The sequence below is a fragment of the Cynocephalus volans genome, chromosome 10 (assembly GCF_027409185.1).
Source record: "Cynocephalus volans isolate mCynVol1 chromosome 10, mCynVol1.pri, whole genome shotgun sequence".
Taxonomy (NCBI): domain Eukaryota; kingdom Metazoa; phylum Chordata; class Mammalia; order Dermoptera; family Cynocephalidae; genus Cynocephalus; species Cynocephalus volans.
Window position 1 is genome coordinate 17,932,858 of NC_084469.1, and position 26,833 is coordinate 17,959,690.

At 52.1% G+C, this 26,833-nt stretch overlaps 1 protein-coding gene across 2 annotated transcripts; it reads right to left on the bottom strand.

Moving 5' to 3' along the window:
• Positions 1-716: 716 nt before the first annotated feature.
• On the bottom strand, positions 717-26,833 carry TBX4 (T-box transcription factor 4). 2 transcript variants are annotated; one of them, XM_063112423.1, is made up of 8 exons: positions 26,645-26,833; positions 25,731-25,825; positions 17,340-17,459; positions 15,889-16,036; positions 4,998-5,150; positions 3,890-3,978; positions 3,541-3,776; positions 717-1,333 (listed from the first exon to the last, which is right to left on the bottom strand). In XM_063112423.1, the coding sequence occupies exons 1-8, from the start codon at positions 26,831-26,833 to the stop codon at positions 717-719; spliced, it is 1,647 nt and encodes a 548-aa protein (XP_062968493.1). The 2 variants fall into 2 exon arrangements, with proteins under 2 accessions (XP_062968493.1, XP_062968492.1); XM_063112422.1 differs by having other exon boundaries at positions 717-1,336.

Below are 26,833 nucleotides of genomic sequence, written 5' to 3' on the forward strand. Positions count from 1 at the left end.
CTTTATGACAAAACCTGACTGAGGACAGAGATGCTTGCTATTGGTTGCATTTTCCCTCCTCTTGAAGGAAAAAAAAAAAAATTTTCAAAAAATACCCATCAGGTGGAATTTAGCACATGACCCTTTCTGAAAGGCATCCCTCAGGCCTCGGAGCTCTGGGAATCAATTTGCAGGCCAGCTCTGCTCTTATACACACTTTGTAGCTTAGCTGAGCCCACTTCTCAGATAGTCTCACAGAACCTCCAGAAGCCAAAGGAGTGGGTCTCCTGTTCCCAAACAAGATTCTCAGCTCCTCTTGCAAATAGAAAGCCAGGGACTCTAAGATGTGCATGGAGCCCTCCCACCCTGCAGTGAGAATCCTTCCCAGTGAGAGATCTCACCACCTGGCCCCTGAGTAAATCAAAAATTATGTTATAAAAACCTCTAAATAACTCATATGAACCTTCCACTCCCATCCCACCCATGGGCATATCAGATAACAACGGACCCAGGTCTTGAAGCCCAAATCACTTCTTACATCATTGCGTTTTTTTTCTCGTCCTGGCCTTAGTTGTACATCAGAAGACAGATGTTCTCCAAATACACACACGCATGCACACACGCACACGCACACCCCCCCTTTGAAATACCTTCCTGTGTCTCTTGGTAGTACAGGCCACCCACAGAGGTTAATACTGGATTAACACAGTCCTGGGGCTGTCAAGGAGACATGGGAGTCATCCGTCAGTCCAGTTCTCTACAGTCCCCATTCCTGAATGATACTGTAAGGAAGATTCCCGGGACAAGGAGAAGCTTTGGGAGTAGAGAAACTCATTGGCAGCATTCAGGTGTGGGGAGGGCGGCTTCCTCTCACACACAGGAGGGAGGCCACGCTCTCTTGAGAAGGAGGTGGGGGGCCCCCGCTCTCGGACCTGAGATTGTGACAATTGGTTGTAGACACTGAAGTGGGTGTTTCCCGGTGGCTGGGAGGTCTGAGCAGAGATGGTGGGCAGCCGAGGCATCATAGTGGTGGCGGTGAAGTGCGTGGGGAAAGGCTGGTAAGGCACGGCCTCCATTGTCTGAACGCTGTAGCTGGTGTACGGTGAGACCGAAGTCCACATGTTACAGCTCAGCGGGGGTGGGGGCAAGTCGTCCACCCCAGACACCCCGGGAATCTCAGGCCCTGACCCTGAGTACATACAGGCTTCTCTTGGGGTCACCTCGCTGCAATAGGAGGGGCTCAGCATCTGCTGGTCGTAGGGAGGGGGAGAACGGAAGTAGTGATCCTCCCCTACCGAAGAGGGAGCTTCCAGATAGGATCGCTTGCACGGTAAGTCCAGGTGGCGTGCACTGTCTGCTGGAAGACAAAGGGATATTCAGGAAGAGCCATTACCCACAGCCCAGGGCCAAGAGCTGCTGTGCCCTGCCGGATAACAGGACAGCCCACTCTTCTCATTCAAGACCCGCCTGTGCCCTTGTTGCCATGGCACTCCAGCACCATTCTAATCAGCTACAGCTTTTATAAGGTGGCAGCAGCCAAGACGTGGTCAGATTATAGACCCTACTCAAAGGCCCAGGGGACACTATGTCACAGGATGCTGAGTGATGTGCTTAGCGGGGCAGCGCCAGCTTTGATCCTTTGCCAGCCTGACTCCTGGGATGGTAAGAGGCCTTGATGTGCACTGGCATTCTCAGGCACGGCCGGCCTGGCCAGGGAAAGAGGAGGCACTGCCAGGCCAAACCAGGCCCAGAGGCCACATCTGTCTGAACCAGCCAGAAAATTAAGGCCACGATGTTTCTGCCTCAATCCTCAGCTCCCAGGAAGGCCTCAGTAAGCCAAAGGTACTTGTAGGCATGTTTCTGTTGTTTTTAGGAGAGGAGGTTAACCTCACATATGTTCAAAGACGACCCATCAGATTGTTATTACACAGATTACAACACAGTGTCTACAAAATTAAGAAATGGAGCTGATAATAAGTGAAAAGGGTGACATACTTTTCAGGCTAAGCTGACACTCTGCAGAAAGATGACATCAGATGCCACTGGAGGAGCATGTCCTCCCACAGGATTCAGGGCTGACCCAGGCCTGAGGGCTTGGGTAGCACCTACGCAACCAATTTCAGAACACTTTTCTGTGGCTTCTCTTGGCCTCCCTCTTCTACTTCCTCTAGGGATTCACCCCGGGGGCTGCGAGCTGAGCTGCGTGTGTGTGCGCAGGGCAGCCTCGCAGGGCAGGGAGGCTGCGGCAGGGCCGAGGCTGTAGCCTACACTCACCTCGCCCCCTGCCCAGAGCAACTTGCTCCTGCCTCTTCCCTGGCTCTCTCCTTGACCGCCCTCTCTTCCCTCCTCCCCATCCTCCTTCAGGTTCCTCCTTTCTCCCTGCACTAAGCTCTTAGACTTGGCAGGTGGCCCAACACTCTAGGTCAGGAGTGAGCAAACTTTTTCTGCAAAGGGCCAGATGGTAAATATTTTAGGCTTTGTGGGCCATACAGTATGTATCACAACTACTCAGCTCTGTTGTTGTCCAATGAAAGCAGCCATAGATAATATGTAAATGAGTATGGCTGTGTTCCAATAAAACTTTATTTATGGATACTAAAATTTGAATTTCATATAATGTTCACATATAATAAAATATTTTTAAAAATTTTTTTCAACTATTTAAAAATGTAAAAACCATTTTGTCTAGACAGCAGGCCAGAATTGGTCCAAGGGCCACAGTTCTCCGACCCTGCTTAAGGTCATTGAGCTCTAATGATTTGTGTCTGGCTAGTCCCCAGAAGCAGAGCTGAGAGAAGAACATTCTGGATTGTAAGCAAAAGTCCCCAGACTCATTCTCAAGAGAATTTCAGGGGCTGGGTCAGGTCTTCTGCTGGAGTAACCCTAATCATCCTGATTCTATCCATGGAGAAATCAAGAGCTGATACCAAAGACAGATGTTATGGTTCCCAGCTCAGGGCTCTGCTTCTTCACAAAGAAGTCCAGCACAGACAGCGCTGTTGCCTGGCCTCCTGGCCCCAATCTGTATCCACAATAGCTCATTTCACCTCTCATGCAGACTTTGCAGATCCTGGTATGATGAGGTGGTGAGCCCTGCACACAGGACTCCAGGTCCTCCCTATTCTGGGACTGAGGATGCTTTGAGAAATGATGGCCCCAATCCAAAACCCCCTGGAATGTGAAGCTTCAGCTTCCTTCCGCACTTCTAGGCAGCTGATTTTGTGTCTTCTGCCTGCCCCTTGGAGGCTCTCAAAGCAGTGACTGCAAAGCAACATCTGGGATTGGGCAGAGTTACCAGTGTCTGAAGACTACAAGGCCACAAGCTCTCTCCGAGGATCTTGAAGGCTGCATTAAAAAGGTGAGAACCAGCAACCCTGTGCCAGGCAACATGGCCCTGAGCCTGGCCCTGGTCCCTCACCACTCAGGCTCACTCTCCCAGATCACCCACATAACCGGGTGTGTGTGTGCACATGCATGTGCTCCCAAGTGTAATAAGGAGTGGCTGTGGGAGCACTGCGCCCTCCCCAGACCCTCTAGGGCTTCTAGACCACACAGTGCTACCTCGTCTTTTCAGGCAGTGATAGAAGAGGCTGGAGTCCCTCTGGGTAGGGAAGGTGTTGAGAGCAAGGTCCTGCGGCTCCGCTGCTGCGAACTGCATGTGAGCCCCGTTTTCGTACTGGTAGTGCTGGAGCGCCTGGTGGGCGCCATGCAGGGGGCTGACGTCAGGCTTTGCTGAGAGCTGGGTGGAGACGAGCCTCTGCCTCATGATGCTTTTGGAAATCACAGGATATTCTTTGCTGAAGGGGTGGGGAGGACAGTTAGAGAGACAACAAGAGAGTGAAGATGGCTTAGGAGTCCACAAGCCTGACCCAGTCTGCCTACCCCCACCCCTGGGCCGGGGTAGCCCCACCTTTGCAGCCGGGCCACACGCAGGTCACTGTCATCACTGCCCCGGAATCCCTTGGCAAAAGGATTGTTCTCAATTTTCAGCTGTGTGATCTGTCAGGAGGGGACATACAGTAGAGTAACTGGGAGGAGAGAAAGACTGGGCTGGCCGCTGGCCCTTGTCCCCCACCCCAATCCCAGACACACTCAGAAGTCATGGCAGGGGCTGGGGAAGCTACACACCACAGCCCTGAGCCAGCCAGGTGTCACACTGGGTCCTCCTCAGCTTTACCATTCACATCTGGCTTGTTCTAGACCCTCTGATTCTTTCTCCTAGTCTTAGAGTACTGCACCACCTGGCTTCAGTCCCTCTTCCATCTCTCCTGGTTACCTGCACACAGTTAGCTTCTGTGCATGTCGCCCCTGTCTAGGGCAACTGCCACTTCAGGTTCTGAGGGATCATTCTAAATGCAAATCTGACGCTATCATTCTTCTGCCTCAAGTCCACTTCAGCCTGTAGCCCTTCCCCAGTGACTCTTGCCCCCCTCACCCGTCCCAATGTGCATGATGGGACGAGCACCCATGAGAAGGGCAGCATGGGGCAGGAGTGAGTGGCCTGTCTGGGAAGCAAGGGGTAGTCTGGGATGGCCGAGCTGGAGTGGGGTTGGGAATGGGGTGGGAGGGGTCTGGGACACCCCAGCCATCTCTGACCAGAGCCCAGGAAGAGCCTCCACATGGCTCAGTCCCCTGCTCAGTCCCACCCAGCTGACAGTGCCGTAGGGCTCCTCTCCTCATTCTCTACCCCTCTCTCTGAAGGCCGAGAATCCTACCTTTGGATGTAACAGGAAAAGGAAGATTGAATAACGAAAGGGCCTAACACTCAAACCACAGGCAGGATCCATGCTGCCAGTTTTTACAGCTGCCAGCTTTGCCCAGTCCCCTATATACAGAGACCAGGATTGCTTTGTGCTGGAGATTGATGTGCCTAGTGTCTTTTTCTGTTCATCATTAGGTTTGCTCACTGCTCTGAGGAACATCACAGGTCTCCAGGGTCCCTGCAGTGGGCCTCTCTGTAGCGGCAGCAGGAATGCAGGTGGTGTTAGTATTGGGGACAGTGTGGGCGGTGGCTGTACCTTGTGATTCTGGTAGGAGGTCACAGAGATGAAGGAGGTCTCTGGGAACACATGGGTGCAGAAGGCTGTGTTTTTGGAGCCAAAAGCATTGTTCTCATCAGCCTTAACGATGTGTAGCCGTGGCTGGTACTTGTGCATGGAGTTGAGGATGATCTGGAAGAGAATGGTCTCATTCTGGTCTCTAGGTCCCCAACTTCTGGTTCTTGACCTTATTCGGCTGGCCCCGGACTGGCTCTCATTCTCCTAAAAGCCCAGGATCCAGGGCCTGACTACCCGAACTGAGCCCAGAAAGGTCCTACAGTCCCAGGTGAAGAACCAGGCCCCTGCACCCCAAGCTCAGCCCCATGACCCCCTCTTAGTCTCTCTGCTCCGGCATTACGCCTGGTCCCAGGACCTGCCTGATGTGACAGATTGTTTCACTATGGCAATGGAGAACTCAGGATAAGTCCTTACCAGTTTAAAAGCCCCCCAGTAAATTCAGCACAGTGTAGTAGGTGGAATTCTGAGTTGTAGGCAAAAGTCCAGGGTGCCACTGATTCACCCGTGTGACCTCCAGCAAGTCACCCAACTTCACTGAGCCTCAATCTTCATATTTGTAAAATGGGATCATAACATATAACTTACCTTCCTCGGGGGTCCCCCCCCCAGGCTGACCTCTTCCCACCCCTCTTACATGTGACCTGTGTTTCCTAGAAATGCCACCTGAGTGCTCGATGCCTCCTCTCAGGTTGTGAGCAGCAAAAGCAGCTCCACAGCCTGGGGTTTTGCAGAATGGGGGAGGGACAAAGCTGAGGAAAATGTCCTGCTCTCACTTTTGTCCTCATTCGTCTGTCCGTCACAGCAGGCTGCTGAGGGGATGCTGGGGAGACCTGGGTGTGTCCTGTCCTCAGCCTTGCCCATGGCAGCTCACAGCCGGGAGGGAGGCTCCTCACGGGCTGGAGTTTAAGATACCAAGGTGGGAGACAAGCAAAACTCCTAAAATAATGCCAGAGAAGGCCAGAGGCCCTAGGCACCCACGGGCCCTTGATGAGCCCTGGGCTGGGGGAGACATGGTGCCCCACTGGATGAAGCTTAGCAAAGAGCCATGGAGCCCCCGGGAGTAACACACGGTAGTCGCTGCTCCAAGCCCGCTTCATTTGGCTGTGCCCCACGGTAGCAGCTGCATCATGTGCCATTAAAATGTATTTTTTATTGTTGACATTTGCCAGACGCCCTCCCCAATGGAGGCAGGACCAGGAATTTGGGGCATTTTATCAGCGCTGCTGCTTTTGTTAACCCTTTGGTTTCTGTCCTGGCCAGGCTGTGCTGGCCCTCAGGTCCTCTTCCCCTCCGAGTTCCTTTCTCTCTACCTGGGAGCGCCCCTTCCTTGGGTTGGCCCTGCTGGCTCCCACTCTTCCAGGAGCCCAGAGACAGGCCTGGTGCTGAAGCTTCATGGAAGACTTAACCCTTTGGTGACCAGAGTGCCAAGAGAAAGGCCAAAGTCAGGCTCTTCCATGGCAAACCTGGGCGCAAGTCTTAGTCTGGGGAGATTCTGCTCCCATCATGCTTTGGGGGCAGGGACAGCCTAGGCAGGCTCGGCTGAGGAAGGGGGGTGGGCCAGGAGCTGGACTGTGGCCTCTGGCCATCACTGGGCCCCTCAGTTTGATGAGGCAGCTCTGACCAGCAGGATGCAGACTTTCTGCCTTCTGCACTGGCCACTCACCCCTTAGTCCTCAGTGACAAATCTCTGGACCTCTGGGGCAAGTAAAGAGCTTCCCAAACCCCAGACAAGGTCCTATAACTGGGGACCCACTGTCCAACTGCGGGTCTGCCAGATGAGAAACTCAGAGAGAGACTAAGGGACACAAGTCCTACCCAGGGAGGCCTCAATGTATGTCCCTTTCCAGGAGCCTGGGAATGTTCTCACGGTGAGAGGAGCTGGGTCTTGGGAAACCCCTCCCAGTCCTTTAGGTTACTTTGTCATCTTGTGCTATTCACAACACGGTAGGAGCCCACAGAGGACTTAAGTTCCCTGAAGATCCAGCAATTGACTACCTAGGAGGTGGCCTAGATGTCTCCAGGAAGGTCCAGATTCCCGCCTCTACACCTTTGCACATGAAGGTCCCTCTGCTATCATGACCTCCCTTTCCCATTCTCTCTCACCTTCCAGGCCTACTGTCTCTGCCAGGAAGCACCCTGGATCCTGGGCCTGTTCTGAACTCCTAGTTCTGAAACTTCCTTCCCAGGCATTGTCTACTTGGCTGATATGCTGCTTCCCATATTTCCTTGTCCCTTCAGTTAAACTGTGAACTCCTCAAGAGAAAAGGCCATGCCTTTTATTCCTTTTGTACCTCCAGGTTCCTTTGTCCAAAACAGGATCTAGTAAATGCAAGACCAGGTTATGTGAGTGGGAAGATCTGGGCCACAACAAAAGACTCTTTAAGGGAATGTTGGCAAGTCCCCTCCCTTCTGGTCTGTACTTTGCTCACTAGAGACAAGATAACCTCTAAGGCATTTTTCAGGCCAAATCTTGTGATTAAACACGTGCACCACCTCTCTGCAAGCACTCATGTGCCTCAGCTCCCCAGCAGGCAGGACCAGCCCTGGTCACTCTGGCTCTCCCCAGTGGCAGCACAAAGGGAGAACGAAGACAGTTGGCTGACAGAGCCCAGAACAGGGGCCAGAGGCACCAACACCCCAGGGAGGCTATGCAGGACACTTTGGACCAGCAGCAGCACCCCCCGCTCCCGAGACACCTGGGCAGTCATGAGCAGTCATAGTCTGGACAAAACCTGGAGCATCATCAACAACTCCCCTTCTCCTCACTGTCCCCCACCTCCAGGTCTACCCAGTGCCCGAATCCTGTGACTCTGCTTATAAAACAAAGGCCCTTCCATTGCCTCTGTGCCCCTGGCTCGGGCCCCATCATCTCTGGCTGGGTGGCTAGGCCAGCCTCCTCCCTGTCTCCGTCTACTTTCCCTCCATTTTCACCTGCTACGCATTATGTCCGGTCACTCCCCTGCTTAGAACCTTCTGGGGCACCCAGGAAGACTGTACAGTGCTTGAGAGCAGGGCCCTTTGTATTTCCCCACCCCCACATCCCCTCACCACCATTCCCGCCAGTATTTAAGGCTCAATAAATGCCTTATATTCATAATGCCACCTTTTATGGTCCCCTCTTGCCCCTTGGAATAAAGGCCAAACTCCTTAGCCCTTCCTGATGACTGGGGTGGAGAGACTGCCACACACACCTTCTACAGGAGGGAACCAGCCAGGCTGGCCAGGAAACCTGGGAAGAGAGAAACTGCCAGACCTACAGCGGAGTGCAAGCCCAGCAACAGAGAAGTTGAGAAGGGTCCAGAAGCTTCCATTGATCTCTGTTCACCAGCTGCAAGTCCTAAGCTCTTCCCCTCTAGCAATGGGGGCCCCTATCTTCTCAGTCCCCCTTCGACTAAGTGGTCCCAAACACCACTCCCAATTCTGACAGTCTGGAACCCAGACAGGTGTCTGGAATCCGCACAGGTGTCTGGAACCTGGACAGGTGTCTGGAAGAAAGTCCCACCCATGGACCAATGAAAATATAAACTCAAGCATCAGCCCCATCAGCCTGGGAGAGTGTGAAACAACCTCAGTGACTCACGCACCCGGCTTTGTTCAGAAGTTCCTCAGGCGCCACATTAAACGACTTTGCCAGAGTCTCACATTTATATTTGCTGCAGAGGATATTGGGCCAAATGGGCCGTCCACATCAACAGCCTCACTTCATGACTGGTTCCATCATCATCAGTGTTTTGCAGAAATGGGATTCATTATGTTCTGGCCACAATTCAGAAGCCTGCTCTATTTTAACAATTGCAATAGCGCCAAACATCCATCTCCTCAAGAGATCATCATAGCGTGCTTTGGCCAAAAAGACCCAGATTTATCTACATTAGAATCACAGAACATTTGGGCATGGAGAAGCAGACCTTAGAGATCATTCTAGTCCAACCCCCTAATTTGACAGATGAGGAACAGAAAGCCTATAGTAGGAACGTGACTTGCCCAAGGACACACAGCTGGTTGGAGACAGAGTCCTGAGCAGAATCCAGATGGCCTTTGAGAGAGCACATACTGCTCTCAACAAAGAGCTCAGTAATTAATGATAAAGTGTCAACCAAACAATGTAAGGAACATTGATCCACCAGGCCCTATTGTCCATCATAGAACACAGCACATCTGGATGCTAGCCACACAATAGAGTGACTAATGTCCATTTTGTCGTGTATTGAAACCAGATATACCCTGGATCATAATTTTACTTTCTAACACTACCTTTTCCATCATACTTCTTACCTTCTCCAGCTCTGCATAGAGATTAGGGCAAAGACAAGATCTGCTTTTAAAAAATAAAAGAGGAAAAAAAACTAAGACCCAGAGAGGTAAGTGACTCGTCCAAGGAAAATTCAAACTAGAACCGAGTCAGGCAGGGCATCAGCCTACTTAAGAGGCGTTGGCCAGATAGACCTCAGGCCTCACTCCCAGGGCAGCAAGACTGGCATAATATTAAGGGCCCTGAAGCCTTCCTGCCTTTTCTCACAGCCATAGGAATAACAGCCAGTGTGTACTGAGCATATCCTGTGCACCAGGCCCTGTGCTAGGTATTTTACATACATCATATAATTAATCTTTACAATATCCTTACAAAGTAGGCATTATTATTAACCTCATTTTAACAGAGGAGGGACTGAGGGTCAGGGAGGTGAAGGCATTTGCCCAACATCGGACGGCCAGTTTGAGGCAGAGCCAAAATTGGTACTAATTTCCAAGCCTGAGCTCTTACCTTTACCTGGCTAGGGAGGGTAGGACCTGATCTGGAGTTCTGTGGGGCATCTGAATCCCCAAAGCACCCAGCAAGGGCTTAGCACATTGTCAGGGCTCAGCAAATATGGGAGAAACAGAGGAAAAGAAGGAGATAAACAGTTCTGGGTCCTCACTGGTCAGTTAACAGCTTAAGCTTTGGAGGCCATCACCCCCTGGCAGAAGTGCCTTTCCTGTCTACATGCTACCCCGTCAGCGGGTTCACTCATTCACTTACTGTCCATCAGCACCAGCTGTGGCTTGCCAGGCACAGCGCTAGGCACTGGGACACAGTGGTGACTGAAAACCTCATGGTTTACTATCTAGTGGGGAAGTCACACAGTAACCCAAACATCAAGCACAAATAAGTGATGAGAAAAAGTAGTGGAAGAAAGAATGCATTTGTAACAGTAACAAGCAAATGGCATACCTAACAAAAAAACGTGTAGGACCTTATGAAAGAAACTTGAATGCACTTTGAAGGACAAAAAGAAGACTTCAGCAAAGAGACAGGCATTCCTATCAATCCTCCCTAAGTCAATTTGTAATTTAAAGCAATTCCAATAAAAATACAAGTAAGTTTCTTTTTCAGCTGATTCTAAAGTTCAGATGAGAAAACAGACAAGACTAGCCAAGAAAACTCTGAAAAAGAAAAGCAAGAGTAGACTAGCCCTGCTGAACACTAAAAACTACTAGTAAGTCTCAACAGTTAAGGCACTGGCACATGAATAGACACAAATTCATACAGGGATTTAGCGTACAGAAATAAGGCAGCCTAACCCAGGGGAGGAAAGAGGACTATTCAATTACTGGTGGTGGGGGAATTGGATAGCTCTCTAGAAAAAAAAGTTAGGGGCTGGCCAGTTAGCTCAACTGGTTAGAGTGTGGTGTTATAACACCAAGGTCAAGGGTTTGGATCTCCTTACCGGCCAGCCGCCAAAGGAAAAAGAAAAAGAGAAAAAAAAAAAAAAAAGGTTGGATTCACACCTCATATCAAATGCCAGGATAAATTCCAAAAGGATCAATGGTTTAAATGTAAAAATAAATCCATAAAATGCTAAGGAAAATAGAATAAAATTCCCTTACAAGAGAGGAATGGTTATGGGCTTTTGATTACTCAAAATCCAGAATCCATAAGGAACAGATTGATGAGTTCAATCAAAAAACTTCTGCGTGGGAATATCACTTATAGGCCAAATCAAATGACAAATGACAAACTGGGAAAATATGTGCAATTCATATCACAGAAGCTAAATCTAATTTATAAAAACTCCTAGAAATTGATGAGATCAAAAATCTAAGAGAAAACATGAGCAAAGGATGAGAACGTTCACGAAAGAGGAAATACATATATAAAGATGCTTAACCTCACTCATAATAAAGGAAATGCAAATTACAACTAAAACTGATATCTGCTTTTCACCTATCAAACTGGCAAAATCCAAACATTTACCCTCCCACCCTGTTGGTAAGGCTACCTCCCACCCTGTTGGTAAGGGAACACACATCGGTACAACTCCCGCGGAGGGCGATTTGGTGATATTTTCAAAATTACAAATCCAAATACCCTTTGAACAGGCAATTTATCACACAGATACACATGACACAGTGTAAAATGACATATGCACAAGCTTAATGAAAAGGGCAGAAAAATAGGAAAACGATTCCTTCAATAAGGACTGGCACATAACTTATGGAACAATCATGGGATAAAATTCTATGCAGCTATAAAAGAAGGAATGAGGAAACTATGAATGGAATGATCTCAAGATATATTTGTTTACAAAGCAAGGTGTTAAAAAGTATGTATAAAAGTGGGTACACCTTTTATGTATAAAAGAGGGAATTTGAGAGTATATATTCTGCCTGTATGTGCAAAAAGAAACACTGAAAAGGAATTAGTAACAACGGTTACCTGTGGTGTGGATTCAAAGAAAGTGGGCAGGTGGGCACAATACAGGGAGATGTTGTATCGTAGACATTTTAATTTATTCAGTGATTTATTGTTAAAACCATGTGAATGCATTTCCTATCCAAAAATAAATCTTAAAAGTGCAAATAAGTACAAAATATAACTTTGGTAAGTACTAGGATGAAAAGGTCATAGTGCTCTAAGAGCACAGAATGGGGTCCCTGCACTTCCTCTCTGAAGAAGCTGCATTTGAGCTTGGAGCCCAACGCCCAGGAGTAACTAACTAGGCAAGAGCATGGGCAGTCAGGCAGACTGTGCAACCCTGTGTCTGGAGGAGGAAGTAACACACTGAGGGGACTGTGCACAAACTACTTTGTGACTGAGGAGCCTCAGCCCATGCCCCCAGCCCAGGGCAACTCAGCCTCTGCAACAGACTCACCATGTCAGAAATCATAGGCTGGTCCTTCCTCCTCAACAATCTGGGAGTCCTGGGACACAGAGATAGTCACACATACACACACACACACACACACACACACACACACACACACAGAGCCCACTGTGGCCATCTCCTCCCTGCTTCCAGATCAGCAGAAAAGTCAGACACATATGCCAGCCATCCCTGTGTCCTGCCACAGGATACAGGCCCTACCTCCACCCTGCTGAGGCCCTCCTTGACCTCCTGAAGCCCAAGCAGTGATAGAACTTATTCAGAAGGTGAAGAGAGGAAGAAGGGAAAGCAGCTTCTTCTTCCATCACATGGGCACCTGGCGCAAGACCCTGCTGGGGGTGGCATGGCATGGGGTGGGGTGGGTGGTGGCAAGTAGGGGGAGACAATGGGCTGGCAGTTTTTGTAGTGAGCAAAACAGTGGAAGTGGAGCTGAATTGGGGATCTACGGGGACAGCTCAGTCCTGCCCTAGCTCCCATGATCCTTTCTGCCCAGCTGCCTGCCCAACCTCTAGGGCTTATCCCAGAATGGGGTGCTCATATCTTCCTGAACCCATCCTCCAAGGTTCTGACTAGAAAACTCCTGTGAGTGTTTGCTGCGAGGTCTTTCCTGATCTCACAGTAAAAACCCACGAGGAGTTCTGTAGTCGGAATCCAGTCCTGTCTTTTAGGAGCTTCTGACCGCGTTGTCTGAGGGGTTCCTGTTCCAGGGCCCCACCTGCCTCGTAGGACCGTCTGCCAGGCCCAAGCCCTCACCTGGATCCTGGGCCACTTTCCTGGGTCCTCACACAGTAGAGGAAAGTGGCATTTGTGGAGAAAGGGAGTCTTAGAAAATAGGAAAACTAGTAAAACATGATTATTCCCAAATGGCTGCTCTCCATCATCCCCCAGCCCCCCAAAATAACCAGTGCTGTCTTCTCCTTGAGGCCTCTCTGAGAGGGCAGACACATGGCCTCTCAGCCTTCCCTGTTCACCTCCTCAGATAAGGAAATGGGGTGACTTGGACTCCAACAGGAGGACACTGAGTCCACCTGTGGACCCCAAGATAAAACCACAGCCACTCTGACTGGCTCTTGACTTCACCACGATGGCAGCAGTCCCAGCTCACAACTGGCCCCTTTCCCAAGGAGAGATCCCAGCCCTTTGGGCACGGGTAATGAGGGAAGGCTGACAGTGGGAGGCAATGGCTAAAGCTCGTGGGATATGGTGAAGATCCCAGGGAAAAGCCCAAAGTCCAGTTGGCTGGAGAAAGTTCCTTGAGGCCTGGAAGCTTTTAGGGGAAGCTGAAAATGTGAAGGCCAATTGTGCAGAAGGAAGGTCTTGCTTGAGGGCAAGTTAACAGTACAAGATGGCTCTTTCCCAGGCTCCTGCACTGAGAAGCCAAGAAGGGTGACCTCTTCACCCTTTAATGGGACCTCACCGCTGCCATTGGCACAGGCCAAGGAGCAGAAAGCCAAGGTCCAAAGGGGCTACTTTACCCCAATATGATACTGTATGTCTAGGAAGTTAGTTCATCCTCATAGCTCTTGTCTGCATGGCCAACACTGCTCCCTTGTCAGTGATGCTCCCAAGAGGTGGAGATAGGACAGCTAGAGCCCTGGGTATGGAAAGACAGGTGCAGAAGTCAAAAGAGCACTGGACTAGGACCCACACGCAGAAGGTGTGGGTGCACACACCTGCTCCTTTACTCCTTACTGAGACCATCACCTTATTTCCTGAAGCCCTGCCATCCCCATGGAGGTGTTGTCGCCAATAAACTGCAATTGCTGGGTAAGAGTGGGGATGAAGTAAGAAGAAGGAAGATGTTGTGTTCCATTCCTCCAGGGAGAAAGCTGAGCTAGCATGGGTAATATCCCTATTGCCAATGAGAGGTGATCCCCAGGTAGGCCTGGCAAGTGTAGCCAGGGGTGCCCCCAGCATCACAAGCCCATCAAGCAGCCCCATTGGCCCAGACTTAAAACTATGTTCAGAGTTATCACAAACCCCTTATGGACCAGTTAGAGCCACCAAGGAGGTAAGCCAGACTGGAAAGCCTACTGCTGGGCTGTGAAAGCCAGATCTCTCTCCCACTTCCTACAGAAGGCCCAGCATTTCAACCCTTGACTCCCTCCCCTCCCACTTTCTACAGGGGTCAGGGAGGTGGAAGGGTCCTCTGAGGCATCCCTGCAGCTGGGAGCCATGACAACAAGCTGGTGCATACAAAATCCTTTCCCCAGCTTGACTCCCTAGGTACTTTTGGCCACTCAAAGACACAACTCCTGCCACACTCTGGACTCTCCCCCTGGTCTGTCTCACGGGTCTGTGTGTCCAATCACGGGCAGAGACTGTGCCTGTGGGCTGGGTCCCCAGCCTCCCCCCACAGAGGCCCTCCCTAACCTTTCAAGGCCAGTGCCAAAGTCTGGCCAAGAAGGGGTCAGGTAGGAATCTACTGGGAGCAAAGTCATGGCCAGGATGGTGTCCAGGAAGATCTGGGAGGATCCTCTGCCTCTCAGTGAAAAGGCCGCTGTGCTCTGGGAAGTTGGGACTGGACTAGCCATTCCCAGTAGGCATCCGCAAGCCCTGCATGGGAAATCCGGTATAGAGATGTGCAAAACAGGTAAGTCAGGCCTGCTTATATTAAGTAAGCAGTCTCCTACTTGCTTGTTTATAGATGACCCATGATTTAGAAGAGAACTGAACAGACTCTGAGAAATTAAAACTAGGAGCTGCTTACCAGTTACACACACATCAATCAATCAGAAATGAAGCATTGCTGGCACTTTCCATAAGAAACTATAATTCTCAGAATCCTGATTTGCACACAGCTCCCCAGAAATAGAACTAGGCATAACCCCATCCACATGCGAGTGTTACGTGTGCAGCACAGGCAACTGCATCTAGCAGATTCTACAGCATCCTCGCTCCACCCCCCAGCCAGTACTTCCAGAGTAACCAGGGCAGCTTGGGAGGGGGAGGGGTGCTGTGCCCTGGCTGACAATGCCAGGTCCCCAAGCTTCTGTTTGCCACACACTTGAGCTAAGAATTTCCACATAAAAAGCTCCTTTTTGTGGGCCTGCCAGGGTCATATGGGGAAAGAATGAGCTTCGGCAGTCTGGATGGGGCGTCAGCAGCAGCACCCCTGGGGCTTCAGAATCTCTTTTGCGAGCGCCAGATCCCAGGCCAGACCAGGCAGGAGCTAACACAGGAGCCAGAGTGAGGCCTTCGCTTCCAGAGGGCAGGCAGCTGTCAGGCCAGGCAGACCACACGGGCCAAAGAGGAGTTTCGGAATCTAGCCATCACTCTTTCTTGAAAAGGTTTACTGGTCTTGTGTTGTGCTCCAGCAAGGCCAGATTCGGGGGACAGCCCATCGTGTGGCAGTTGCCATTTCTTTAGAGCCTCCTGTGCTCAAGGCGCTTCCTGCCTATACTCTCATTTAAGTCTCACAACCATGAAAGATATGTATGGTCATCTCCATTTTCTAGACAAGGAAACTAAAGTTCAAACAGGCTAAGAAACTTGCCCAGAGCTACTCAGCCAGTACGTGGTAGGGGAAGGGTGCACAGCTGTCTGCAGGGCTCAGGGGCTTGTGCTCCTTCCCCTAACTGGTCGGGCAATTGCAAAAGCCTGGAGCTGGACATCAAGAGGGGATTCTCCTATTCCCCATCCCACCTGTCCCACCCCCAACACTGCCCCGGGATTCGTCACCCCCAAGGCCAGGCACTCTCCATTCTTACATGGCCAAAGGGGTCCAGGTGGTTGTTTGTCAGCTTGAGCTTCTGGAAAGAGACCAGCTGCCGCATCCAGTGGGCCCCAGTGGCAGGAGAATCTGGGTGGACATACAGCCTTCCTGGCATGGCCGGCTCAGCCTTCCCTGCCACCATCCTGCCAACAGAGCAGAGAGAGCAGTAGCAGTTGATTATCCTGGGGTATAATTATCCTGGTGAAGCCCAGGTTCCCTGTCCCCTCTAAGAGCAAACCCCCATTGACCAGAGAAAAAAATAGCTGCTGGTCCCAACACACTGTCAATTTAGGACTTCAGGGGTAGGAGTGAGGGACAGAGGAGAGAATGCTGAGGAGGTGACAGCAGTTCTGAGCCACTTTTATTTTACTGCAGTAAAAACAGAAAGGGATATTGCAAAGAAATGTGATCATTTATTTGAAGAACTGGGGCTAATCACAACGATATTGTGGAGAGATGTAGACACTTCTGTGAATGTTATGTTCATAATTTTTAGATGATATAAATTATATTATTTGGAGAGTGCTTCTCAGAGGATCTGGACAACTTTCAAATTGCTTGCCCCAAAAACACTGGTAAGAAATGAATTGGTAGCTGTCCCCTCAGCCGGAGCCTGCTCTGAGTTCTAATGTAGCCCAGAGAGAGAAGAAATAGAAACACAGCCTTGCCAGGGGCTGGCCACCAAAGCCTTCCTCCTCAGCCCTGTCTCTGTGGCTTTCCAACCCCCACCTCAGAGCCCAGAATCCTAGCCAGCTGCTCTCTCCTCAAGCCTCATCTGAGGTTCTGAGCTCTGGGGACAGAGCAGGTACTAAGCAGCCGGCCTCATGAAAAGTAGCCTGGCATTCATTCACCTGGCCGCAGCCTGGTTTTGCCCCTCCACCTGCGTGTCTCACCCAGCCCCTTGCCAAAGGGTCTTCCTGTCACCCAGCTCCTGGGCAGCAGCTTCAGTCTGGATGGTCACACACAGCTTAAGAGGGACAAGCCCCGAAGCCAGACAAAGAGGAAGTGAGTGGAACAGGAGAGAGCCACCACAGGCCAGGTAACAATCCTAACATTACAGTCCCCTAGAAAACTGCTCCCCCCATCCTCTCCCCAGTGAAGCACTGACAGAGCCTGAATCTGCACGGTGTTTTTTTTTGTCCGTCGCCTGACACAGCGTAGTCACCAAATCCTGATTGTCCATGGCTGGGAGAGAGTATAGAGCCTTGAAATCCACCAAACACCCAAACACTGCAGCTGGCTTCCAGCCTCGCCTGCAGCAGGCATGCAGACATCCGCTGCCCCTCCCCAGCCTTGCAGTCCCAGTTCCAGGCAGGGGACCCGAGGCTGTGGATCCAGGCAATCACTCCAGCTGGCTGGTGAGTCCCTGCACCAAACATCAGGTTGGGGTGGGAGGATGAGTTAAGGGAAAGGTGGGTGATGCGGAAAGGGTCCCAGGCCTCTTACCATTTGTTGTCACAGAACTTGTAGCGATGGTCATCTGCAGGGACGATGTCAATCAGCAGGATGTACTTGGTCTTGGGGTTCATGCCGGTGACTTTTACCTTGTAGCTGGGGAACATCCTCCTGGGGGAGCCAAGGGGAGAGGCGAGCGTGGACAGAGCACCAGCAGAGACGGTACAGGGTGAGCAAGGGGGCAGGGGGCCTTTAACAGGTACTGCCCTTTTAGCAGGCGACCTTACAACACTGGTCACTGCTGTGTGACTTGCACACTTACTTTCTGTCTGTCCTTGCTGAACAGGAGAGGGCCACTCTAGCTGCTCTCTCTGAGTCCCTGCTGCTGCCAGACTGTGTCTAGGAAGACAGTTTACACGGTTTCCCAAATTCAATCCCCTTCTTCCCCAAAGTTGCCTAAGATTTGGGCCTAGTGGCTGTGAGCAGCTGAAGCATACAGGCCCTGGTCAGGATTGTAGGAGAGGATTTTGCCACCAACCTGGCTGCCTTAACTTCTCTGTCCTTTGCCAGCCCATATACATCTAAAGTTCTGAGGTGCCATTAGAGGGGGCTGGAGCTGAAGACCTGGAAACTCCTGTCAGCTGCTTCCATAAACAATGAGATGCCTCTTCTGGGTCATTCTCTGTGGAAACCCTCAGGCTCTAAACCAACTAGCAGGAAAACAGGAGAGTGCTGTTGAAATCCTTGCTAGGTTTGGATTTTTTCAGTGTATTTAGCAAGGGTATTCCTCCCTGTAAATGCCTCACCTGGGCCTGTGCACTGGAACTGGGTATCAGGGGGAAGTCGATCCAGGGGCCTCGTGGATAAGAGCATGGATTCTGAAGCCACCCTGCCGTGGCCCACAGCCTGACCCCACCACCGACAAGCTGGGAGGCTGTGGTCAACTTGCTTGTATCTCTCTGTGTCTTAGTTTCCTTATCTCTAAAATGGGAATAATATTACTACCTATCTCATAGATTGCTGTGTGAATTAAATGAGTCAATTTATGTCTATTACCATTGACCCCTGCTGTGCTCTACCCTCCACAAATCAGTGTTATGATCTACTTCCATGAAAATGGATTCACCGAAAAACAGAAAGTTCTCCAGTTCCTGCAGCCCATGCTGAGGCTGTCCAGGACCCTGAGGCTCAGGGAACATTCTAGAGAAGGCCTTCCCCAGACCTCTCAGCACATATACACATACAACAGCAAGCACACATACTGCAGAGGCACAGCTCCCTCCCCTGGTCACCAGGACCCTGACAATAGACTTCACCAGAGGAGGGGAGACAGAATTTCCTCACAATCCTCCTCAGACAATCCTGCCCCCTCCTAGCTGATCTTCCACAAAGGTGTTCCCCAAGAGAGAAGCAGGATCTAGACCTAACTGAAGACCCCAAGGGTGATGGGAACCAGCTCCCCTGAGCTGCGATACTGCCCAGCCAGTCTACTGGGAAAACCATCAGGCGGTCCTCTGCCTCTCACTAGCCCCAGACAGAACAGGGACCCTCACGAGAAGCTGCTCTAGACACCTCAAACAGATGATGAGAGTCTCCCATTTTGTCAGCAGGGGGTCCCAGCTTACCTGGACAGGGCAGGGCTTCCAGAAAGGAATCAAGGCTTCCACAAGCTGGCAGACCCTACAGCAAGCCCTGGGGCCAGGACCCTGAGGTGGAGGTTTAATTCCACCCCCCTCCCCCGCGCAGCTCCCAGCCCAGCCGGGCCTGTGGCCTGTGCCCTATGCCCCTCTCTTGCTGGAGGAGAGGCCAGTGAGAGCACTGCAGGGGGATACAGGGACGTGTGTGCTGGAGTGTGCCCAAGCGCATGTGCATGAGAATATATAAGTGCGCATGTGTGCATGTGTGCGTGCCTGGAGGGAGGGGGGAAGTTCTAGTTACAAGTCTAGGGACTTATAAACCGTGTGGAAGAATTTGTCTCAGATGTCAATTGAAAGCATTTTCAAATGTCCACCCCACCCCCTCTCCAGGAATGGGGGAAGTGAGAGGGCTCAGGAACCCAATCCTGCCTCCTGCTTGCCAGCCCCCCTGTCCGGCCTGGGGGCACAGCCGAAGCTGCACCACCCTTCCTGGCCTGCCTCTCCCCTGGTGGGCCTAAAGCTGAAGGGGGAAGGCAGCAGCTGCGTCACCTCCCCCTCCCTGGGGGAAGGCCAAGAATCCTGTCCCCTCCAGGCCACCATTTTGTAACTGCTACATAAACAGCCACAAAATGGGGCAGCCCTGGCCATACTTGGGCTGGCTTGCACCGTGGACTGCACTCAGCTCTACAGTTCCTCTTGTAATCATTCCAGGTGGCAGCAACAGAGGGCAGCCACGGCTTCCCTCCAGGGCCAAGGTCCATCCTGGGGGCCAGAAGAGAATGGCTCACTGCTGCTTCACTAGTCTTCCTAACCTGGGTTGAGAGGGGGCTAAGGGGCCCCTGTCCTTCCCCTTCTCCTACTCCCTGCTACACTTCATCTCGACAGTTCAAGGGGGCTGACATTGACTAAGTGCTTTCCAGAAGGCCTTTGAGGAGCCTGTGCTCTGCCTCCCAAGGCAGATCTCGCCCCTTGGGGAAACTGACTTAGACCATATTCCCACTGATACCATCCTCAGGGAGGTGCTGGGGCATTGCAGCGGGGAAAGAGAGGGTCTCCTAGCCTCTGCCTCCCCTGCCCATCAATTCCCCTTGTCCCTGAGCAGCAGCCCTCCAAAGACTGGAGGAAGAGCTGGAGATATAGTCTGAAGAGTCATAAGTCCTCTGCTCCAGGCTGAACAGGCCGGGGCTTGGGAAGCTCCAGTGCCTTCACGGGAACAGATGTCTAGGCCTCTGGCAGGGTCCATTTTGGGGACTGCTTCTGGGCCACGCAGAACAGACCCTGTGGGCGCCCTAGGCGCTATCATTCCCCACCTAGGTGGCTCCAGAAGGATGAAGGGTCCATCCAGTGTGAAGGTGAGGCACACCTCCATCCACCCCATAAGCCTCCTGCCTAGGCCAGGAAAAACATCAAGGTCCCGTGGGCACCTGCCTTTGGTTCCTGAGGGGACCTAAGCCGGAGCCCAGAGGCCTGGCTTGAGGGTGCTCACCAGATCGAGGCGACAGAGGCCAGGCTGGGTTTGGGAGCTGTGACTTCCTCTGGGCTCTACTGACCCTGTAAAGGTCCTCTCTAATGAAACATATGAAAGGATGGAAATGAGATGTAAATTGTTTGTGTGATTTATTATATAAAATGTGCCTTAAAAACCAACACCCTGTGCAGGAAGCACAAGCCTTCAATGGGCCAGAGAGGGAGGACCAAGCACAGAGGCACTGACAGTGGGGCCTGTATGCCCTGCCACCAGAGCGGGCGGTGCCCGTCCCTGTGCCCCCACCTTCTCCCTGCTCCCCTGGAGCGCTCTTGCCTCACCCTCGCCCTACCCTCGCCCCGCCCCGTCCCTTGCCCTCTCCCCGCCCCGTCCCTTGCCCTCTCCCTTTGCCCCCGTCCCTCCCTGAGCCCCCGTCCCTCCCTGAGCCCCTCCGCACCCTTTCCTTGAGCCCCGGGTGCCTCCTCTCGGCGCCCCGCGCGCCCTCCGTGTGCTGTCCCCGTTCCCCGCGCCCCCTCGGGCTCGCGCACCCCGCCCCCGCCCCGGGCACTGCACGCGCGGAAGCGGCTCCGCCAGGGGAATAAACAAGCCGCCTGCCCCGCCGAAAGGAGATGAAAGCCCGGGGTTTCTCCTCTGATCATGAAACAGGCTCTGAAAGGGTGCGGGGCTGGAGCCTTTATATGCTCCATACTCGGAAATGGTTTTAGAATGAGCTGCTAAGATAAGCTTCCTCGGACGTTTCTCGGTGTCGCAGCTTGCGGGGCGCGGGGCAAGGGTTTCAGTGCATTTTGATTTTGGCAACAAACCAGTAAATGCGAACTCACTACGTTACGGCTGAGCTCGGAGAGCCGAGCTGCGGGGGCCCCCAGGCCAAAGTGGTGGCTAAATTCAAGGCACTGACCTACTGGACCCCCCACCCCCAACCTGGAAGAGGGGCAGCGAATAGCGGGCCTAGCCTTCCAGACTCTCTCTGCCTGGCGGGACCCCCAGACCCCAACCCGGGGTCTTCAGAAGCACCTATATGTGCCTTTCCTTAAATGTAGGCGTGAAACCAAATCAAAGTGGTGAGAAGTCTAGAGAGTGGTTTCAAGGGTGGAGTGGTGGTGACTGGAGGCACACGAGGGATTCTGGGGGCTGGTAATGCTCTATTTCTTTATCTGGGTGGAGGGTACATGGGTGCGTTCATTTTATGCAAGTTTATATAACTGTATACTTAAGATTTGTGTACTCTTCTGCAGGAAAGTTCCACTTCAATAACATTTTCATTAAAAATTATTTACCCTCACAGACCTACACACACACCTTGGAGCCCAGAGTCTGAAAAGAATGGGCTGCAGGAAAAGGGCAGGGGTCCACTAAAAACCCCACCCATCTTTCTACCCCATCTTTCTGTCAGGGGTCTTCAGAAAGAATCTCGGGTGTGTTGAGAAGAGGCCAGGGCCCAGCAACTAGGCTGAGGAGCGGGGAGGGGGTGCTGGTGCCAGCTATACTGAGACCAACCTTTTGTAGCCGAATGATTCCTGAGAGCAACATCGAAGCTACTAAATTGATTTACATTTTTCACACACATACACACACACAGAAAGTTTTCTAATTCACCCAAAGCATTTTTAAGAAATATTTCCCTTGAGGGGAGGGACTGGGGTGAGGGTGTGTGGAATGGATATGCTGTTTTGGAAGGTTGGTTGCTTCTCTTGAATATTTTTTTTTTTTTAAGGCACTTCCTTCTGATAGACTTTTGCTTTCAGAAAATACTTTAAAAAGAGATCAAAGCACTCTCTCCCCAACCCACTTTCCCAGTGTCTTCAACCCTTACTTCTCTTATCATCCACGCCACTGGGCTCTGACGCTCTGTATACAGAGTGAGGGCAATTGGCTTTGAAGCCCCGGATTAAGCCAGGCCAAATCCTTGCCTCAGAATAACAAACAATACAGGTTCAACAGGAGTTCTCATCGGTAGTTCATTTTTCAAACGCAAATTCACTGTCACTAACACAAGCAACATTGAACTCAACAGGCTATGAAGGCTGATAGTGGAGATTTATCTGGTGGCAAAACCATGACCTAGGAGTAGGGCAGTTAGACGGTTAGGAAATTTTCATTTTGGGGAGGTTTATATTTAAATTTTTGTGGAGCTCACTTTTATCTGTATTCGGGAGAAAATGCAGTTTCTCACATGTATCAAGCTTGGTAGGGATGTGAGGAGGCCAAGAGAGGGGTCTGCTGTCCGCAGTTATCATCATGAACCCTCTGGGTGCAGGGGCCTGAGAGGAACAGAGACTGGCTGGGGAGGGGTTCAGTCCCCATTTTACTCCTGACATAAGGGGTTCCCAGGCATTCAGAAACTGGTGTCTCACACTGTGGTTGGCATTTTGTTCACCAGATCAAATTTTCTGGTGATTCAAAGTCACTGTCTAAAGAAGGGGACTCTTCTTTGGCCTTCAGACTTTCAAGGACCCAAAGAACTAAGGCAGGAAGTTTGTGACCCAAGAACTCAAACTGGCTTAAGAAGGTTCTGGCTCCCCTTCTCCAGGGCCCACTCCTCCTCCAACCAGATGGCAGTTATCACATCCCTAACCAGCCAGGGTCTCTAGGACAGAGCAGCAACACGCTGAACAGGGCCCTGTAAAAAAGCAATCAAGGGAATTCCTCAAAGTTGGGGTTTTGTTCTGGAGATGGGGTCCTTCATCTGTTTGGCTTGTGCAGACCTGGAAATTGCCTAATTTCCCTTCCCTGGGGTTTGGTTTATGTTCTCTCGATTTTCCTCCAGCTCTAGCAGTCTAGGAATCTATGATACAAGGTTCAGGAGAATAGGCCAGACTGTCTGCTGAGAATGGAAGCGTACCAGCAAGGTTCCAGCAGAGGCACACAGAGTTTAGGGGAAAAGGGAGAGACACTGGACAGGATGTTGAAGACCCACAAGCCCAAGCAAAACAAGCCGCATCCAGAGACCACCTTTGTGAGGGAGGTAATGAGGGGAGAGAGGGGGATACAGAGATCAGAGAAATAAATGTGGTCTCTGAAGACAGTGGGCAGCTATGCATGAGAAAATGGGTCTGTGAGAACATCGTTGGGCAGAGGGGATGGGAGAGGACTAGGAGTGGGACTTAAGGACTACTATGAGACCTGGTGTGAGGATAACTTTCTGCCAAAGAAATGAAAGGCTGTGATGAATCTATAATTGGCCAACATCATCACAGCCAATTTAAAATTATTGTCATCATCCCTTGAGGCCCGTTTCTAAGTCTACTGGGATCAGGCACAAACAACTGCCTGAAGCTGGTCACCTCTGGCAGTGTGCGTGTGAGTGTATGTGTTGGGGGGAGGGAGGAAGGAGCACCCACACAGGTGTAGGAAACCCCACTGAGGAGAACCACACATGCCTTTTGTTTAAAATGGCAGAGGCCAGGCATGCCCAGAGAACATGCTGGCCATTTATTTTCAAGAGACAAGGTCATTTCTGCTGCCTAAAAATGGAAGTTCTGGATATTTCTCATTCTTCTTTCCTCCCATCCACCCTAGCAGGCACAAGAAATAAATCCCCCTTCTTCACACTTGTAGTCCACTTTACAATGTACCAAGCTCCATTCACATGATCCTCTGGTTTGAGTCTCACAGTAACTAAAAAAGGAAGGACAGCAGGTAGGTCTACAGTCATTTTACCCAACACCACTGAGATACAGGGTGATTTAGTGACTTGCCCAAGTGCACTCAGCTAGGAAGAGTGGGCTTGTGACACCTGACCCTCACTGTCTTCAATGACTGCTCCATGTAGCACCCTCTGCCAAGCCCCCCTCATGTACCCTCTTTCCCCATCCCCAAGATCCAGTGAACTCAGGCCCTGAAATCAACCTGCTTCCTCCCCTGATAGAGGCCCTGGATGGCCATGCCACCTCCCTGACTAAGGCACGAAGGTGGCCAAATACCCAGATGACCACCCTCAACAAAATAAAGGAAACTTTATAAGGCCTGCCATTGAGTAGAGACAGGAAGGACCACAGCATCCCTATGCTGCACACCGCAAACCGCTGGCTTTTTGCTTTCTTTGAATAGCCCACCATTCCCTAAGCAGTTCAGCAGAGCTGGGTTCTCTAAAAAGTGGAAGAAAATGCTGAGTGGATGCCAGACTTTTCTCTAATTATCAATAATGTTATTTATCTAGCATTTCTTGTGTGCTTACATGTGCCAGCAACTGTGCTTAGTGCTTTGCATACAACTGAACGAAGCAGGACCTATCCTTTTATAGATGGAGTGGGGAGGGGGCAGAGACCCTTAAGTACCTTGGCTGAGGGTTGCCCAGATGGAAGCAGCTGAGTTGGAACTGGACCCCTTCTCCCATGGTCTGACACCAGATCCCTAGCCCAGATGCTTCATCATCTTATTCCTCTGAAAGCCCAATTATCAGCCCACGGCCAAGCAAAGGGAAATTTTCACACCTGACCTGTCTCCAGAAACCAAAATCAAGTGTGTGTGTGTGTGTGTGTGTGTGTGTGTGTGTGTGTGTGTGTGTGTGTGTGTGTGTGTGTGGAGGGGGCAGAGTGGGTGGGGAGGGGCTTTCCTGAACCTAAACTTTGCAGCGGTCTCTGTCTACAGCAATCTCCCTTCACCTGATAACCGCCCTCCTCGGGCCATCGTGCCCCACCGCAGACCCAGCCCATCTCTCAGTCATCCCCGTCGCGTCTTCCCCCTCTCATCCTCTCCTCCCTGCTGTCTCCCACAGACACCAGCGCATTTTAAAGATGTTTCCACTTTATAAATCATCCCTCTCTGGCAGCCACCCCAGAGTTGCTCCTCAGAAAGCACACAGAGCCCAGCGGTGCCTTCCAGAGGGCCTCCGAGGAGGGAGCTGGAAACAGAGGAGAAGCGCCCCTAGGATGAGAGACATGGGGTTCAAGCGGCTCCCAAAAAGTTATGGAAATCGAAAACCATAGTCTCAACCGCTTCCCCCAGCTGCTGAGGGGCATCTCCGATCAATGCAGTCCTGAGAAACCCCTGCAGGTCCCCAATGGGAGGAGGACAAAGCAGCCCCCAGGGGGGCAAAAGTACTGGAGCAGGGACTCTGGATGTCCTTGTTTGCATTTCATTTGCATAGTGCTGCCCTCTCCCCCCCACCCCCCCCACCCCCCGATCTTTTCAGTCTTAGCGGGGGTAGGACTTCTGGACCAGTCCTAAGCTGCAGCAGGAAGTGGCCCTGAGGCCCGAGTGGCAGAGGGCACTACCGCAGGCCCCCAGGCCAGGGACCAGAGGACTTCTAAGGGAGCTACCTGGAGATCCCCGTTGCTCCCACCCGTCATTCCCTGAAGTCAGTCTCCCAGCGCTGACCTGCCCGCTTTGGTGATGATCATCTCGGTGCCCGCCTCGTGGAACTTCTTCCAGAGCTCCTTCTCATGCAGCCCCACCTTGATGTTCTCGATGGTCTGGGGAGGGGAGGGAGGGGGACTCGTGTTTGCCTGGCCCACGGCTCCACACGGAGCCTGCAGAAAGAAGAGCCCAGACCCGAAGAACTGTGCCGAGCACTGCCTGGCAGGGGGCCCACGCCTCAAGATTTCGTTTCACAAAATCATATTGAACCACTGGTGAATTTTTAAAACGGAATCAGTGTCTGAAACTCTCTCCTTTGGGGCTGCACCTACAGATGGGCCCGCAGAGGACACATACAGCGACCGTGCCAGGGTAGCGACACTCCTGCACAAACATAACTCGTTTCGTGGCTGGCCACAGGCTTGCGGGCGGACGCACAGGCACAAGGCTAGGCCCACACACCCCTCGGCCACGCGCGCATCCGCAGACAGTGCACACAGGGGCCGGATGCGTTCACCGTGGTCGTCGGGTACCACGGTGAAGCCTGTCTGCGACTTCCCCCAGCCTCAGAGCCCCGAAGCGATTTCTGCGCGCACCCGGGCGGGCGGGGTCGGCTCTTCCCGCCCGGTCCCAGGCTTTCGCCTCCGCCCTCTCGCAGTCATCGGAGCTGGACACCTGGCCCAAGCCCGTTCTGCTGCCCCCGGGGTCTCTCTCCCTCACCTGTTCCAGAGTAGCCCCGGGAACTCAAAGTGGAGAAGGGCCCAAAAGGCAGAGAAAGCGAGCTCTGCCCAGTGCAGAACCAACAGGCACAGTCCAGACGCAGCCAGGTCCCCCTGGAAGCGAGTCCTGGGCGCGACCAGACGGAACGACGGACACAGGCGGCCCTGCCGACAGACCAACGCCCGACCTCTACCCGACGGCTGGCGCGGCCCTACCTGCTCGGCCGCAGCGGCGGCGGCGACGTCGGCACCGGGGCCTGGGGGGCTGCTGAGCGCGGCTCCTCCGGTGAGGCCCGGCGCGGCCAGCGCGGGCTCCGGGGCGTTGGCGGCGCTGGCTTCGCCCAGCGCTGGGCCGGGGGCCCGGAAGGCCTCCTCGCTTTCCGACAGGCCCTTGTCCTGCAGCAT

What these genes read in the sequence shown, in the direction of transcription:
- TBX4 (XM_063112422.1), bottom strand. Translation starts at nt 26,833, where the DNA reads ATGCTGCAGGACAAGGGCCTGTCGGAAAGCGAGGAGGCCTTCCGGGCC. An exon ending in AAGTTCTGTGACAACAAATG is followed by an intron (nt 16,037 to 17,339) that starts GTAAGAGGCCTG and finishes CTCTGTTGGCAG; the next exon opens with GATGGTGGCAGGGAAGGCTG. An exon ending in CGTGTGGCCCGGCTGCAAAG is followed by an intron (nt 3,777 to 3,889) that starts GTGGGGCTACCC and finishes CCACCCCTTCAG; the next exon opens with CAAAGAATATCCTGTGATTT.